The sequence below is a fragment of the Lepidochelys kempii genome, chromosome 20, assembly GCF_965140265.1.
Source record: "Lepidochelys kempii isolate rLepKem1 chromosome 20, rLepKem1.hap2, whole genome shotgun sequence".
NCBI lineage: Eukaryota > Metazoa > Chordata > Testudines > Cheloniidae > Lepidochelys > Lepidochelys kempii.
This window is the reverse complement of record NC_133275.1, coordinates 25,361,195-25,377,353: the sequence shown is the minus strand read 5'-3', so window position 1 is coordinate 25,377,353 and position 16,159 is coordinate 25,361,195. Positions and strand designations below refer to the sequence as shown.

At 73.1% G+C, this 16,159-nt stretch overlaps 1 protein-coding gene across 8 annotated transcripts in view; it reads right to left on the bottom strand.

The window, feature by feature from the left end:
- LOC140900815 (uncharacterized) overlaps positions 1-10,423 on the bottom strand; it is a 35,881-nt gene extending 25,458 nt beyond the window's left edge. For 7 of the 8 annotated variants that reach the window (XM_073318666.1, XM_073318672.1, XM_073318671.1 and 4 more), the window contains exons 1-6: positions 10,232-10,423; positions 5,323-5,490; positions 4,369-4,582; positions 3,557-3,719; positions 1,605-1,727; positions 875-1,021 (exon numbers count right to left, since the gene is read on the bottom strand). In XM_073318666.1, the coding sequence (XP_073174767.1) occupies positions 875-1,021; positions 1,605-1,727; positions 3,557-3,719; positions 4,369-4,582; positions 5,323-5,490; positions 10,232-10,331 (915 nt within the window). In that variant the 5' untranslated portion in view covers positions 10,332-10,423. The remainder of the gene's footprint in view (positions 1-874; positions 1,022-1,604; positions 1,728-3,556; positions 3,720-4,368; positions 4,583-5,322; positions 5,491-10,231) is intronic. The other variant, XM_073318668.1, reaches the window with a different exon arrangement.
- Between the last annotated feature and the right edge of the window lie 5,736 nt (positions 10,424-16,159).

Here is a 16,159-nt window from a genome sequence, read left to right as displayed (position 1 = left end):
GTGCCGCGGGGGCTTGGTGCCAGGTGCAGGATCCAACCTGGGGCTGCAACAGCCAACGGCTCCCGGAGCCAGGGAGGGAACCCCCCGCGCCCTCCCCGCCAGGCGTGACTCATGGCTCCGCTCCTGCCCCGACCCACATCTGCCAGCTGCAGCCTTGGCCCCAGCCCGGGGAGGGGGGCTCGTTCCCTGTCCCAGCCCTCAGCCCTCCCATTCCCGGGGGCGCAGCTCAGACATTACTCTGCCCAGAAGGGTCCGAGGCGTGTGGAGAAAGTGCCCCCCGGCCCCCGCCCCCCAGCTCTCCACCCCAGCGCCCGGCTCCCCTGCCCCACGCCCCCAGCCTGGGAGCTGGGCTGCCCGGCTGGCTCTATCCCCAGCCAGTCTTTAGGGAAGCCAGGAGCAAGCCGGAGACGGAGGGGGGAGCAGGGGTGGGTCTGTCCCAGGACCCCTGGCTACCCAGACTCCCCACGTTACCCCCTGGCTGAGTCTCCCCCTGCCCAGGGCTTGGCCAGGGGCTCACGGCCCGAGTGCAGGTCCAGGGGGCACAGAGGCTGAATCGTACCCGAGCAGGGTCTGGGGCTGGAGGTGGCTGCAGCGCCTAGCGAGAGGGGCCTGGGCCAGAGGGGGAGATGGAGCGGGGGGGGCAGGGGGCAGGTGGGTAAAGTGTTGGGGGGTGGCGGGAGGGATGGATGGATGGACGGACGCACAGACAGAGCTCTCTCCTCTCGCCCACGCCCTCGCCCCAGCCCGCGGCCTGGCTCTGGGTCTCCCCGGGGCTGCGCTGGGCCCGGGGCGTGTGTGGGGCCCGGGGGGCAGAGCTGGGTTAGCCAGCGGCAGGACTAGGCTCAGGCCGTGGCGGGTTAGTCGCTCTCTCTACCTGGCCCGGCCCCACGGTGGGCGCGGTGTCCCGCTGCTCTGCCAGCTCCTTGTTCCTCTTCTTCTTGCCCTTGCCCCTGCGTTTGCCCTTCCCTTTGCCCTTCCTGCCCTTGCTCCGGGCGGGGGCAGCCGGGGGCTCCGGCCCGCTCTGCGCGGGGCAGGACGGGGGCGACCAGAGAACGGGGGAGAGACAGAGAGGGGCGTGAGAGACCTGCAGGTGCACACAGCCCCCCGGCTGGCATGGGCAACCCCCACACTGGCAGGGGGGGAGGCCCGGGCGTCTGGGGGCTCCCAGGCTCTGGCACCGTCCGTTCCCGTCCGGCTACACCCGAGCGCTCGCGGGGGCCGGCCGTGGGGCCTGGTCAGGCCGTCACAGCAGGGCCGGCCCCTCCCCGGCTTGGGAGCGCTGCGGGCAGGGGGCTCCCACGCCGAGCCGGGCAGCGGGCAGCACAGGACTCGTCTCACGGCGGCGCGAGCCGCGTGGGGCGAAGGACCCTGCTGCCCAAGACACGCAGGGCTGCTCTGTCAGGGTGGGGTCGGCTGCCCCAGGGGCGCGTTCCCAGGCTCTGGCCGTGACTCATCCCGAGCCCGGATCGAGACCCCCCAGCCGCTGACGCAGGCTCCGGCCGTGCCAAGCCCAGCTGGGCATATCCTGGCACCCGCGGGCGCACCTGGCCTCCTGGAGCCGGGCCGAGCAGCTCAGCGGGGCGGGGAAGGCGGGGGGCACCTACCTCCTCGGGGTCCAGGCCCTGCAGGGCGTAGGGCAGCGGCATGTCGCACCCGGGCATGTAGGTCTCGCAGTAGTGCAGGGCTGCCTGTGGGTCCGGGGAGATTAGCAGCTGCTGGATGTCGCCCTGGCGGGGGGAGGCGAAATGGGCTGAGTGGGGGCTGAGGCATTGTGGGGTGAGCCCGCTGGGGGGCCCCACGTGCACCAGGCATGGCCACCCGTGCGCGCTCCGTGGGCCTGGCCCCTGCCCCCCTCCAGCTGGCACCCATGTCCGAGGCCTGCCCCCCCCCAGCCCAGCTCACCGGCCCCTCCTGGGCCCGGGCCAGCGGCCGCAGCTGCGAGAAGCTGGCTGGGATCCGGCCCAGGCGGGGCGGGGGGAGCGGGCAGGTGTTTCCGAACGCGCAGCGTGAGGGGGCTGGCGTGGGGCCTGGGCGCTGCTGGCATCAGCACAAGCCAAGAGCCGCATCCCTCAGGGCCTCGCTGTCGGCTCGTTAGAGCCTCGTTGGGGGAGAGGGGGGGGACTGCTGGGGACCGGGGAAGACAGGACGCCAGGGGGATGGGCACGGCCTGCCAAGCGGGGATCTGTGAGGAGAACTGCACAGGTGCCTGTAACCACCGCCGACGCCCCCTCAGACCCCCAAGTACCCAGATACCCCAAAGCCAAATGGGACCCCCGCTCCCGCCCCCTCCCCCCGCAACCCCTTCGCTCCTGGCCATGGGCCCCACAGCCCTGGGGAGAGACGCACCCCTCACACATACTGCCCTGCGGGGGCCTGTCTGACCCGCTGGGACGCACTGGCTGGGGCAGCCCCCCAACCCCTCCCAGCTTCCACCGCTCAGCTCCCCATGGAGCCGCCGGTCACCTGTGGGGCTTGGACGCAGCCCTGGGGCAGCCCCGCCGGGACCGGGGAGCTGCGCGCACATTCCTGGTGGGGGCGTGGGAAATGGGACCAGATGGGCCCGGCCCCCCCAGCAGGCGGATGGGGGGTGCCCTGGGAACATTCCTCCCAGCCCGGCCGCCCCCACGTTCCCAGGGAGATCGGCTTCACCCGCCGGGCGCAGCCAGCAGCCAGCGCGCACCGGCCAGCACGGGGCATCTGGCACTAGACAGAGGGGGACCGCCGGGGTCAGCCCAGGTCTCCCGGCTCCCCAGCCCCTCTGTCCAGCTGCAGCTGCCAGAAAAGAGGGGCCCCACCCAGGTCCAGGCCCTGCCTTTGTCTCCCCCAGCCTCTCCCCGGGCCAGCCCCTTGGGGGCAGTGCTGGGGGCCCTGGGGGGGTGCAGGGCTGCGGGTGGCCCCCGGGGCAGAGCCGTGAGCTGTGGCCTGGTCCAGCCCCTCTCCAGCCCTGCCCTGGGGAGCCCCCAGGGGCCCGACTCCAGGACAAGCCCAGCCTTGTTCCCAGCCGCCCCCAGCCCGGCTCCCCGGCATCAATGGGGGCCTTCTCCGTGGCCCCTGACATTTGCTGCTGGCAGCTGCAGCCGGCAGGAATGTGGGGGGTGGCAGGGCCTGGGGGCAGCTCTCGGCCCTGCTGCCGCAGCTCCCGGCTCCTCGGGGTGCAGCCCCACCCAGCTCCAAGGCCCTGCCCCCGCACAGGAGGGCCTGGATAAGCCCCCCCACCCTGGGGAGAATGGCAAACTGGGCCCTGCCCCGGTCCAGCCCCCCCAGGGGGGCAGACTGCAGACACAGCCGGGGGGGTGTCCCTGAGCAGGGTGCCAGGACCTGGCATAGCAAGGGGGGTGCCAGGCTCCCACCACAGCAGGCCCAGCCTGACCCACAACACGCAGCCCCCCGGCACCAGGACAAAGGGCCGGTACGCAGGGCAGGGGCTCCCCACCGCCCCCCCCAGACTGCCCCTGACTCGCCCCCGACCTGGCTGGGAGCTGCCAGGCTGCGCAAAGCCCCCAGCCCCCCCAGGAGCCGCGCACCCCCCAGCGCGGCCCCCCCGGTGCAGCCCCACCTGGAAAACCTCCTTGTCCAGCAGCCGGGCCCCCAGCAGGGTGACGCCTGCGGTGCTGACGACGGGCCGCGGGCCACGCTCCAGGGGCAGCGTCACGGGCGCCTCGCAGTCCACGAGCAGGGCCACGCTGGCCCCCTCCACGCGCAGTGCCACGCGGTGCCACCTGCGGGGGCTGAGCGTCACGGGCCGGGCCGGGAGCCCGGACGCCTGGGTTCCCTCCCCAGCTCCGGGAGGGGAGTGGGGCCCTGTGGTTAGAGTGCAGGGGGGGGCCGGGAGCCCGGACGCCTGGGTTCCCTCCCCGGCTCCGGGAGGGGAGTGGGGCCCTGTGGTTAGAGTGCAGGGGGGGCCGGGAGCCCGGACGCCTGGGTTCCCTCCCCAGCTCCAGGAGGGGAGTGGGGCCCTGTGGTTAGAGTGCAGGGGGGGGCCGGGAGCCCGGACGCCTGGGTTCCCTCCCCGGCTCCGGGAGGGGAGTGGGGCCCTGTGGTTAGAGTGCAGGGGGGGGCGGGGAGCCCGGACGCCTGGGTTCCCTCCCCGGCTCCAGGAGGGGAGTGGGGCCCTGTGGTTAGAGTGCAGGGGGGGTCTGGGAGCCCGGACGCCTGGGTTCCCTCCCCGGCTCCGGGAGGGGAGTGGGGCCCTGTGGTTAGAGTGCAGGGGGGGGCCGGGAGCCAGGACGCCTGGGTTCCCTCCCCAGCTCCGGGAGGGGAGTGGGGCCCTGTGGTTAGAGTGCAGGGGGGGCCGGGAGCCCGGACGCCTGGGTTCTCTCCCCGGCTCTACCCTGAGTCGCACAGGGCAGCCCCGGTCCCGGCACTCACTTGCCATCGGCCAGGCTGACCCTGCTGAAGAGCGGGTATTGCTCGGGCGCCGGCTGCCCGGTCTGGTCCTCGTACAGGAAGACGGGCGAGCGGCCGATCTCCACACCCAGCTGCTGCACCCCGCGCTCGTCGTACAGCGACAGCAGGAAGGCCTGGCTGCCCCGCCGGGCCCGCAGCGTCGCCAGGATGGAGAAATCCTCAGGGAAGGGGCCATCTGGGAGACCAGGCGTGGGGCTGAGCCCCGGCCCTGTGCCCACAGCGCCCCTGGACCCAGAGCCTCCCTGCCCGGAGCCTCCCCACACCCAGCACACCCGGGCCCGTATCCGCCCCACAGAACAGTCCCATAGCCAGTGCCCCTCAGCCCCTGTGCTGGCAGCCAGCGCCCCTCAGCCCCGCCCCACAGCCCCTGTGCCCACAACCCCACCCCACAGCCCCACGCTGCAACCCCTGTGCCCACAGCCAGCGCCCCTCAGCCCCGCCCCATAGCCCCTGTGCCCACAGCCAACGCCCCTCAGCCCCGCCCCATAGCCCCTGTGCCCACAGCCAGCGCCCCTCAGCCCCGCCCCATAGCCCCTGTGCCCACAGCCAGCACCCCTCAGCCCTGCCCCATAGCCCCGGTGCCCACAGCCAGCGCCCCTCAGCCCCGCTCCATAGCCCCTGTGCCCACAGCCAGCGCCCCTCAGCCCTGCCCCATAGCCCCTGTGCCCACAACCCCACCCCACAGCCCCAGGCTGCAACCCCTGTGCCCACAGCCAGCGCCCCTCAGCCCCGCCCCATAGCTCCTGTGCCCACAGCCAGCACCCCTCTGCCCCGCTCCATAGCCCCTGTGCCCACAGCCGGCGCCCCTCAGCCCCGCCCCATAGCCCCTGTGCCCACAGCCGGCGCCCCTCAGCCCTGCCCCATAGCCCCTGTGCCCACAGCCGGCGCCCCTCTGCCCCACCCCAGCGCCCCTACCTGGGAAGAGCTGGCGGGTGGGGGCGCTGAGCTGGGTGCTGTTCTCCAGGCGGAAGGCGAAGTCGCTCTCCTCGGCCCCGCGCCGCTGGGGGCAGATCCCGGCCGCGATGGAGATGCCGTCCCTGCCGACCCGCACCCCCAGTGCCCGCAACACATCCACCGTCTCGGCTATGGAGCAAGGGGGAGGCAGGGTCACAGTCCAGGGTCCCCCCCGCCCCTGGGCTCCCCCCCCCGGCACCAGGGTCGCCCCCGGGTCACCCCCCCACACCGGGGTCACCCCCCCTCCACACCGGGGTCACCCCCCCACACTGGGGTCACCCCAGACAGTCAGCCAGTCTCAGTCTGGACTCACGTCAGGCCCTGCACAATCAGCTCCCAGAATGCCTTGCTCACCCAGCCTGGGGTGAGTCCCCCCACCCAGTGCCTCAGTTTCCCCCATCCTGGGGGTGCTGCCAAGGCGGAACCTGCCCGGAGCCAGGCAGCTGTATGGCCCCGACACCCCGTCCCCACCCTATGGCCATGATTCCTTCCCCTCATTCCTCCGCCCCCACCTGGAAGGCACCGCTGGGGCTTGTCTCCCCATGGGGCATGGAGCTGCGCTGCCCCCATTTCCCGGGGGGCCATGGCTGCTCTGAGGCAGAGTGGGGCAGTGAGGGGGCAAGTGGCACCTGGGGACGCCCTCCCTGCCCCCTTCCCAGTCCCACTCCCCCCGCAGGTCGGAGCAGAGGGGCTGGGTGAGAGCAGCCACCCTCCCTCCCATTTCCCACAGACTCTTGGGGCAGGGACGGGGACCCCACTCCCAGCAATGAGATCATGGCCAGCCCCCCCAGCATCCACCCGCAGACCTGGCACCTCAGGGGTTAATCTCAGAGCGGGGGGGGGAGACACTGTAATGGGGGGGTCGGATTTGCATCAGAGAGAGAGAGAGAGTGGCCCCCTCTGCCCTGGGGCAGCCCCACCCCTCCCCACTCGCCTGGTGGAGGGGCCTGTCTGGACCCGCTGGGGGAGGGGTGCCTGCTGCAGGGGCCGGGGGGGGCAGGGGGGTGGGCCAGGTCTTCTGCTAAGGAACCAGCCTGGGGCAGAGCCGGCCGGCCAGACAGATGGGGCTGGGACGCCTGGCTCGTGGGTCAGACCCACCGAATGGGGCCGGGGTGGCTCTGTGCCCTGCTGGCTGTGAGCGAGGGGAACCAGCGCCCCACGTCCGCCCACTCTGGAGGCTCAGCCCAGCCCACGGGGCCCGGCTGAGAACCGGGCCCGGGCGGCTCCGTCTCCCAGGCTCTGTTGACCCCGGCGCTCGGTTCCCATTTCCTGCCGGGAGCTCCCAGAGGAGCTGCCCTCGGTCTCCAGGCCCCAGCAAGGGGGGGCTGCGTGCCCCCCCCGGCTCGGATCACGGGCTACAGCAAGCCGGTGGGGTAAGGGGCTGCCCCTCAGCTGTCACCTCCTGGTGCCCTGTGAGCCTCCCTGCATCCCCTGCTCGACTCTTGGGGCAGGGACCCCACTCCCAGCAATGAGATCATGGCCTACACCCAGGCCCCCACCCAGCCACAGCCCCCACCATCCGGGACAACAGATCTGGGGGGGGGCAGAGACCCCCCCAAGCCAGGGACAGGCACAGGGCTGGGCTAGCAGGGGTTGCAGGTCAGGACTTGGGGGCACCGGCAGAGCTGGGGGGGAGCCCTGGCCAGGAGGCAACTCGGGGTATGTGCAGGCCCTGGGAGGGAGCAGGGCTGGTCGCTCGGCCTTGGAGGCTGCGCTGTGGGTGGTCTCTGGCCGTGGGTCCGGCCCTGTCCCTCTCCAGCCCTCGGGCTGCACAGAGCCCAGGCCTCGCCTCCTTCGACCCCAATCCCAGCCCTGCTCTCCAGCCCGCCCACCCGCCAGCACCAGCAGCCCGGGTGCAATGGGGGGGGCAGAACCCAGTAGCAGCTGCAGGTGACCCTGGCGGCTCCCGCTTGGCCTCAGCCCCCGGCTCTGCACCCCAGGAGCCGCAGGGGTCCCTGGCCCAGGCCCCAGCATGGAGCGTCCAGGGACCCTGGCAGGATGCAGCCAACTCAGACCCCCCCATGCCCAGCCGGAGGCTCCCGCTCCTGCCCTGCCAGCCCCGGCCCCTCCCACCCCACGGCCCGGTGGGATCAGTTCTCCGGCTCACAGGGGGCCTGGCCCAGCTGGGGTGGGGGCACTGGGACTCCGACCCCTCCGCATTCCCCAGCCGCGGCCCCGGGGCAGCACCGGCCTCGGTCTGCAGGTGCGGCAGGGCCCCGCTTGCCAGAGAGCTGGACCCCCCAGGCAATGTGGTACAGATCTGCACGGCCGGGACACAGCACCATCTGGGGGGTTCCCGGCCTGGCCCCGTGTGTCTCGCACCCCCGCCCCCAGGCCAGAAATCGAGCCTTGTCCCTGGGGGTGGGCGGACGGACCGGGGGGGGTGCCCAAGCCACCTGTGGGGCGACCCTGCCGGCCACGGGCCATCCCAGCTCAGCTCCCCCTGCTGCTGGGGGCTGCCATGGGGGGCTGGCTCCAGCTGTCTCTGCCGTGGGGCCCAGCCAACCCCCAGGTGCCAGCTGACTCACCCGGACTCATCGTGGCACCTGTCAGGCCCCCCCATTCCCTCCAGCTGGGGGTGCCAGTGAGAGAATCTGGGGCGGAGAAGTTCCCGCCCGCCCTGCCAGGAGCCCCCCTTGCCGGGCAGTGCCAATGGGCCGAGGCCAGAGGCACTGGCTGGCCCCATGCCCAGGCTGGTCACGCTCCCTGCCAGATACTGCTAAGGCCCCCAACAAGGGCCTGTCCCTGCCAGCCAGGCTGCCCCCCAACAACTTGGGGCCACTCCCTGCCCCAGGTGTGGGGGTGGAGCCCTCCTTGGTGCTCTGTCCATGGTGCTGAACGTGGCCCGGCAGGCTAGGCCCCACTCCCCCCAGGGCCAGGGGGAGGACCCAGGAGTCCTGGCTCCCAGGCCTCCTCCCCGCCCCGCTCCAACCCTCATCCCCTCCCCGAGCCATGGGGCAGTGGGTAAATGGGCCTTGGCCCATCTCTAGGGCTTCTGTGGCTCCAGCACGGGGCCACGCCTCCAGCAGGGCCCCTCCCGCAGCCCCCCAGCACCTTGAGCCCAGGGGGGAGGGCAGAGTCCAGCCCAGCAGGGCCCCCCAGCCCATACCTCTCGCTCAGCCCGGTTGCTGCTGCCCACCGGAGCCTGGGAGGTAGCCCAGGGACATGGTGTGGGGGCAGGAGGAGAGGGGGCAGAGCCCTGGGGGCTGGACCCCTGGGGCATCTGGTTCTGCTGGGGGAGACAGAGGAGCTGGGGCCATGACACTCCCGCTGCCCTTAGGTGCTTGACTGGGGCGAGCTGGGGCTTAGGGGTCTGGCTCTGGGAGAGCTGGGGTCTGGGTAGGGGCCTGGGGGCACAGGGATGGGGGAGCTGGTTTGGGCAGAGCTGGGGTCTGGGTGGGGCCTGGTGGCAAAGGGATGGGGGGAGCTGGTTCGGGGAGAGCTGGGGTCTGGGTAGGGGTCTGGGGGCACAGGGATGGGGGGAGCTGGTTCGGGGAGAGCTGAGGACTGGGTGGGGCCTGGGGGCAAAGGGATGGGGGGAGCTGGTTCGGGGAGAGCTGAGGGCTGGGTAGGGGCCTGGGGGCAAAGGGATGGGGGAGCTGGTTCGGGGAGAGCTGAGGACTGGGTAGGGGTCTGGGGGCACAGGGATGGGGGAGCTGGTTTGGGCAGAGCTGGGGTCTGGGTAGGGGCCTGGGGGCAAAGGGATGGGGGGAGCTGGTTCGGGGAGAGCTGAGGACTGGGTAGGGGTCTGGGGGCACAGGGATGGGGGAGCTGGTTTGGGCAGAGCTGGGGTCTGGGTAGGAGCCTGGGGGCACAGGGATGGGGGGAGCTGGTTCGGGGAGAGCTGAGGGCTGGGTAGGGGCCTGGGGGCACAGGGATGGGAGTGGGGAGCTGGCTTGGGGGGAGAGTGGGGGCTGGGCCTGCCCCGATCTCTCCCCACCACACGCCCACCCATTGCGCACTCCCCCTAATTGTTTTCAATCAAAGCACATTTTGACCTGAGTCTCCCGGGCGAAGCCTCAGCCAGAATTGCCCCCCGGCGGCTGGGGCAGCCCCGCAATGGGGCAGGGGATGGGGGGCCCGGGCGTGTGTCTATGTCACAGTGTGCGACTGGCCCAGGCGGGCGTGTTTTGCCTCCTGCTTTTCAGCGGCGGGGGGCCGACAGAACGTGCAGCCGGGGTGGGGGGGGTTGCACAGCGTGTGGGTGGGAGACAACATCAGCTTGTGTAAATGTGTGCACGGCGGGGATAAATGTGTGTGTCACTATAGACAGCTGTGGGGGGTGCAGGCGTGTGTGGGGAGAACCCCCAGCCCCCTCCCAGCCTGTCCAGCACCCCCCATCTCAGAGCTCCCTCCCAGGCCCAGTGGGTGCGGCTCTGCCCCCTTGGTGGCCTGCCTGCCGCGCTCCCAGCTGGGGCACCCTGCACCCCCTCTCCTGGTGACGCTGGCTGGCCTGGCCCCCGAGCCCCGCTGCCCTGGGACCCCCCCCCGAACCCCCCTGCCCTGGGATCCTCCCCTCCTGAGCCCACTGCCCTGGGACCCCCCCGAGCCCCGCTGCCCTGGGACCCCCCCCCCCGAGCCCCGCTGCCCTGGAACCCTCCCCTCCTGAGCCCACTGCCCTGGGACCCCCCCCCCCGAGCCCCGCTGCCCTGGGACCCCCCCTGAACCCCCCTGCCCTGGGACCCCCCCTCCTGAGCCCACTGCCCTGGGACCCCCCCCCCCGAGCCCCGCTGCCCTGGGACCCCCCCCTGAACCCCCCTGCCCTGGGACCCCCCCTCCTGAGCCCTGCTGCCCTGGGACCCTCCCCTCCTGAGCCCACTGCCCTGGGACCCCCCCCCGAGCCCCGCTGCCCTGGGACCCCCGTACCCACCGTTACCTGCCCGCGCCCGGGGCGGGCCGCGCAGCAGGGCCAGCAGGAGCAGGAGCGTGACCCTGGAGGGACCCCGTGCACCCGGACGGCTTTTCGCCATCCCCAGCGCTGGCTCAGCCCAGCTCCCCGGCCGCTCACGGCTCCAATCCCAGCCGGGCGGCTCCCTGTGCAGACTCGCCCCAGCCCCACGGAGAGACTGGGAGCGAGAGCCCTGCCCGGCCCTGCCCGGTCCAATTCCCCTCCCCTCGTCCCTCCTCCCCGGCCCTGCCCGGTCCTATTCCCCTCCCCTCTTCCCTCCCCCCCAGTTCCCCTCCTGCCCAACCCTATTCCCCTCCCCTCCCCTCCCCTGTTCCCTCCCCTCCCTCTGGGTCCCCAGGGCGCCCCCTCCCCCTCAGCTGTCCCATGAGGGCTGGGCATGGCTGGGGGATGCTGCCCCACTTGCTGGCCAGGCCTGGCACCCTGGAGACGTGGGGTGAGCGGCTGCACCCCCTGACGGGGCCCCCTCCCCGCTGGTTTCCCCGACAGGGCGGCTCAAAGCAGGGGGAGGAGCAGCGAGCCGGTTCCAAGCACCCCGCCGAGCACAGCCCGGGCCAGGGGGACGCCGGGCTGGGCCGGGCCCAAGGGGGACGCCAGGCTGGGCCAGACCGAAGGGGGACACTGAACCGGGCCGAAGGGGGACGCCGGGCTGGGCCGGGCCGAAGGGGGACGCCGGGCTGGGCCGGGCCGAAGGGGGACACTGAACCGGGCCGAACGGGGACGCCGGGCTGGGCCGGGCCGAAGGGGGACGCCGGGCTGGGCCAGACCGAAGGGGGACACTGAACCGGGCCGAACGGGGACGCCGGGCTGGGCCGGGCCCAAGGGGGACACTGAACCGGGCCGAACGGGGATGCGGGGCCGGGCTGGGCCGAAGGGGGACGCCGGGCTGGGATGAACGGGGACGCCGGGCTGGGACGAACGGGGACGCCGGGCTGGCCCGGGCCGAAGGGGAACGCTGGGCCGGGCCGGGCTGGGCTGGTTCCAAGCACACAGTGGGGCCCGGAGCAGCGCCGAGGGGCTGGGGACGAGAGCGACGCGGTCGTGCAGGCCTGGTGTCCGGTGAATGGCGGCCCAAGGAGGCTGGGACAGAGCCAGGGATGGAACCCCGGTGTCCTGCGCCCCACTCCTGGCATCTCCCTCGCCTGAGCCCCCAACACGGCACCTGGGAGCCAGGCCACAGAGGAGCCACGCGGGCCCCGACCAGCCCAGCTCCAGCAGCGCCGCGACCCCGGGGCTGGTGGGGGCTGGGGGGTTAGACCCCCCAGCTCCGCGAGGTGGGCGCCTTGTGTCCATCTGCAGCCCGGGGCTGGGCAACGTCACCAGGCTAGGGCCTGAGGCTCCCTCCCCCTACCCCCCACGCGCCCCTACCCCCCGCCAACCCCAGCTGGGACCAGGCTGCTGACCCCCCGCCCCACCATCAGGGACCAGCCCCTCCCCACTGACCTTCTCGGAGGGGGGGGCTCCCCACACAGCTGCCCTCTGGTGGCCAAGGGCGGGGATTGCTCGTCCCCCACAGCCCCAAGGCCAGGTGCCGATGGAGCCTGCAACCTCCCTCCCCCCACGCCCCCCAACACCCCTGCCTCCCCCCATACAGGCTGTGTCACCCACCTCCCCCCACATCCCCTGACTCCCCCTACACCCGCTGGCCCCCCACCTCCCCTCATAGCCCCATGCCCCCACTTCCCCCCACACAGCTGAGCCACCCACCTCCCCCCAAACGCTGCGCTAACTCCCCCCGACACCCCCTGTCCCTCCCCCACCACACCTTGCCCCCCTGCCCCACCCCCTACCTGTCAGGGTCTCCCCCGAGCTCAGCTGGGCCCAATGAGCTGCGGGTGGTGCTGGTTCTCCTGGCTGGACAGACCAGCCCAGGGAGCCCCCGCACCGCCCCTCACTCCCCTCTGCCCTGTGGGTCTGCTCTGACCAGGTCACGCTGCCCCCCTGGCTTCCCACAGCCCAGACCCCAATGGTGCCTCTGGTGCCGCCCCCATTCCTATGGCACATGGCTGGCTGTCTGTCCGGCGCCCGTCTGGCCCTGGCGCGCCTTCCCAGCCCATCCTGTGGCCTGTGGGCCCCCGGGGTTATTATGTCCCTCCCTCTTCAGGAGCCAGATGTGTGGTGCCCCTCACTCCCGACCCACAGCCCCTGCTAGCCCAGCCCTGACCCCCCAGCCCTGCCGGTGCCCCTCACTCCCGACCCGCAGCCCTTGCTAGCCCAGCCCTGACCCCCCAGCCCTGCCGGTGCCCCTCACTCCCGACCCACAGCCCCCAGCCCTGACCCCCAAGCCCTGCCGGTGCCCCTCACTCCCGACCCGCAGCCCCTGCTAGCCCAGCCCTGACCCCCCAGCCCTGCCGGTGCCCCTCACTCGGGACCCGCAGCCCCCAGCCCTGACCCCCAAGCCCTGCCGGTGCCCCTCACTCCCGACCCGCAGCCCCTGCTAGCCCAGCCCTGACCCCCAAGCCCTGCCGGTGCCCCTCACTCCCGACCCGCAGCCCCTGCTAGCCCAGCCCTGACCCCCAAGCCCTGCCGGTGCCCCTCACTCCCGACCCGCAGCCCTTGCTAGCCCAGCCCTGACCCCCCAGCCCTGCCGGTGCCCCTCACTCCCGACCCACAGCCCCCAGCCCTGACCCCCAAGCCCTGCCGGTGCCCCTCACTCCCGACCCGCAGCCCCTGCTAGCCCAGCCCTGACCCCCCAGCCCTGCCGGTGCCCCTCACTCCCGACCCGCAGCCCCTGCTAGCCCAGCCCTGACCCCCCAGCCCTGCCGGTGCCCCTCACTCCGGACCCGCAGCCCCTGCTAGCCCAGCCCTGACCCCCAAGCCCTGCCGGTGCCCCTCACTCCCGACCCGCAGCCCCTGCTAGCCCAGCCCTGACCCCCAAGCCCTGCCGGTGCCCCTCACTCCCGACCCGCAGCCCCTGCTAGCCCAGCCCTGGGGTCCCTCCGCTTTGCTGCAGCCCCCTGCTAGCCCAGCCCTGCCCCCCCCGACTCTGCTGGTGCCCCTCCCTCCTGACCCACAGCCCCTGCTAGCCCAGCCCTGCCCCCCCCGACTCTGCTGGTGCCCCTCCCTCCTGACCCACAGCCCCTGGGCCCCCAAGCCCTGCCGGTGCCCCTCACTCCCGACCCGCAGCCCCTGCTAGCCCAGCCCTGACCCCCAAGCCCTGCCGGTGCCCCTCACTCCCGACCCGCAGCCCCTGCTAGCCCAGCCCTGGGGTCCCCCCGCTTTGCTGCAGCCCCCTGCTAGCCCAGCCCTGCCCCCCCGACTCTGCTGGTGCCCCTCCCTCCTGACCCACAGCCCCTGGGCCCCCAAGCCCTGCCGGTGCCCCTCACTCCCGACCCGCAGCCCTTGCTAGCCCAGCCCTGACCCCCCAGCCCTGCCGGTGCCCCTCACTCCCGACCCACAGCCCCCAGCCCTGACCCCCCAGCCCTGCCGGTGCCCCTCACTCCCGACCCGCAGCCCCTGCTAGCCCAGCCCTGGGGTCCCCCCCGCTTTGCTGCAGCCCCCTGCTAGCCCAGCCCTGCCCCCCCCGACTCTGCTGGTGCCCCTCCCTCCTGACCCACAGCCCCTGGGCCCCCCAGCCCTGCCGGTGCCCCTCACTCCCGACCCACAGCCCCTGGGCCCCCCAGCTCTGTCGGTGCCCCTCACTCCCGACCCACAGCCCCTGGGCCCCCCAGCCCTGCCGGTGCCCCTCACTCCCGACCCGCAGCCCCTGGGCCCCCCAGCCCTGCCGGTGCCCCTCACTCCCGACCCGCAGCCCCTGGGCCCCCCAGCCCTGCCGGTGCCCCTCACTCCCGACCCGCAGCCCCTGGGCCCCCCAGCTCTGTCGGTGCCCCTCACTCCCGACCCGCAGCCCCTGGGCCCCCCAGCCCTGCCGGTGCCCCTCACTCCCGACCCGCAGCCCCTGGGCCCCCCAGCTCTGTCGGTGCCCCTCACTCCCGACCCGCAGCCCCTGGGCCCCCCAGCTCTGTCGGTGCCCCTCACTCCCGACCCGCAGCCCCTGGGCCCCCCAGCTCTGTCGGTGCCCCTCACTCCCGACCCGCAGCCCCTGGGCCCCCCAGCCCTGCCGGTGCCCCTCACTCCCGACCCGCAGCCCCTGCTAGCCCAGCCCAGGGTCCCGCCCCCGGCCATGCAGCTGCTGTTGCTCCCCCCCCGCCCCATTGACTCACTGCATGAGTCACCAGCTCGGCTCCGAACCCACTTACCCCCCTCCGCTTCCTGGCAAATATTTACAGCGTCTCTGCAGTAACGGGGTCCCCTGGGCCAGGCTGGGCTGTGGGTTCCCACCGGCCCTGCGCCCCCCAACCGTGGGCACCCGGCCCCGGCCGCTCTGCTGGGGGGACACAGCGGGGAGCCAAGCGCAGCCTGGGGCCAGTTGGGAAAAGCCCATCCCCCTCCGGGGGGGCTGCCGTGGCCGGAGCTCCGACCCCCCCGCACGACCCAGCGCATCGGGGAACTGGGGCTCAATCCGAGGAGGGAGCTGGAGGAGCAGGGGGAGTTACAGAGCCCCCACCCCACCCAGCAGGTCCCGCTTTTCCACCCCCTTGTGAGAGCTTCCCCGTGCGGGGGGGGGGGGCAGGGCTGGGCTGGGCTAGCAGGGGCTGCGGGTCGGGAGTGAGGGGCACCGGCAGGGCTGGGGGGAGCCCAGGGCTGGGCTAGCAGGGGGCTGCGGGTCGGGAGTGAGGTGCACCGGCAGAGCTGGGGGGAGCCCAGGGCTGGGCTGGCAGGGGGCTGCGGGTCGGGAGTGAGGGGCACCGGCAGGGCTGGGGGAGCCCAGGGCTGGGCTAGCAGGGGGCTGCGGGTCGGGAGTGAGGGGCACCGGCAGAACTGGGGGGAGCCCAGGGCTGGGCTAGCAGGGGGCTGCGGGTCGGGAGTGAGGGGCACCGGCAGAGCTGGGGGGAGCCCAGGGCTGGGCTGGCAGGGGGCTGCGGGTCGGGAGTGAGGGGCACCGGCAGAACTGGGGGGAGCCCAGGGCTGGGCTAGCAGGGGGCTGCGGGTCGGGAGTGAGGGGCACCGGCAGGGCTGGGGGCTCAGGGCTGGGCTAGCAGGGGGCTGTGGGTCAGGAGAGAGGCACCCCACTCTGGCCCTGCATGGGTGTTCCCGCCCGCCCCATGGGTGCCACGTCCCACATTCCTGGCGAAGGGGGGGGGCAGTCTCCCCTGCACACCTGGCCAGCCACCCCCAGGGCTCCCACGTCAGGGGCTGACAGGAGCAGGGGCGGGGATCCACCGCACAGAGTGACCGGCCTCCCTGGCCCCCCACCCCCGTGCACTGGGAGGGGAAGGGACCCCCTGGAGGTCATAGCCAGGCAGGGATGGAACCCAGGAGTCCTGGCTCCCTCCTCTGCCATTGCCCCCCATGAGCCTGACCTCTGCAGCCAGCCCCAGATGCCCCTTTGCCGCCCCCCTGGCCTGGTCCTGTGGGGGCAGGGGATCCCAGGGGTCCCACCCACATGCCCCAGAGCTCTGCTCCTCCCAGCCCCACGGGGAGTGGGACAGAGCAGGGGCCGAGGTGGGGGGCTCAACTCAGCACAGCTGGACAGCCAGGCCCAAGGAGGAGGCAGGACCGAGGGGTCCCAAACACCAGGCCCAGGGTCACGGGGGGAGGGAGGGGGGCTGGATGTTCAACGCCAGGGCTGAGCTGGGGGGGGGGGCAGCACATGACGGGGGGAGCTGGTGTCCTCACTCACTCTAGTGGGCAGCATGTGAGCCGGGGGGGTGCGGTGGGGGCAGCATCTCAGCCCCACACACGTTGCCATGGAACCAGGCTCAGGAGACCTGGCTCCCCCCTTCTCTGGGTGCTCATGGCCCTTGGCTGCCCCACGGGGGACTGGGGGGGGGCAGGGAGCACAGTGGAGGGGCTCAAAAGTCATGGCCGGGAACTGGGATGGGGAGGGGT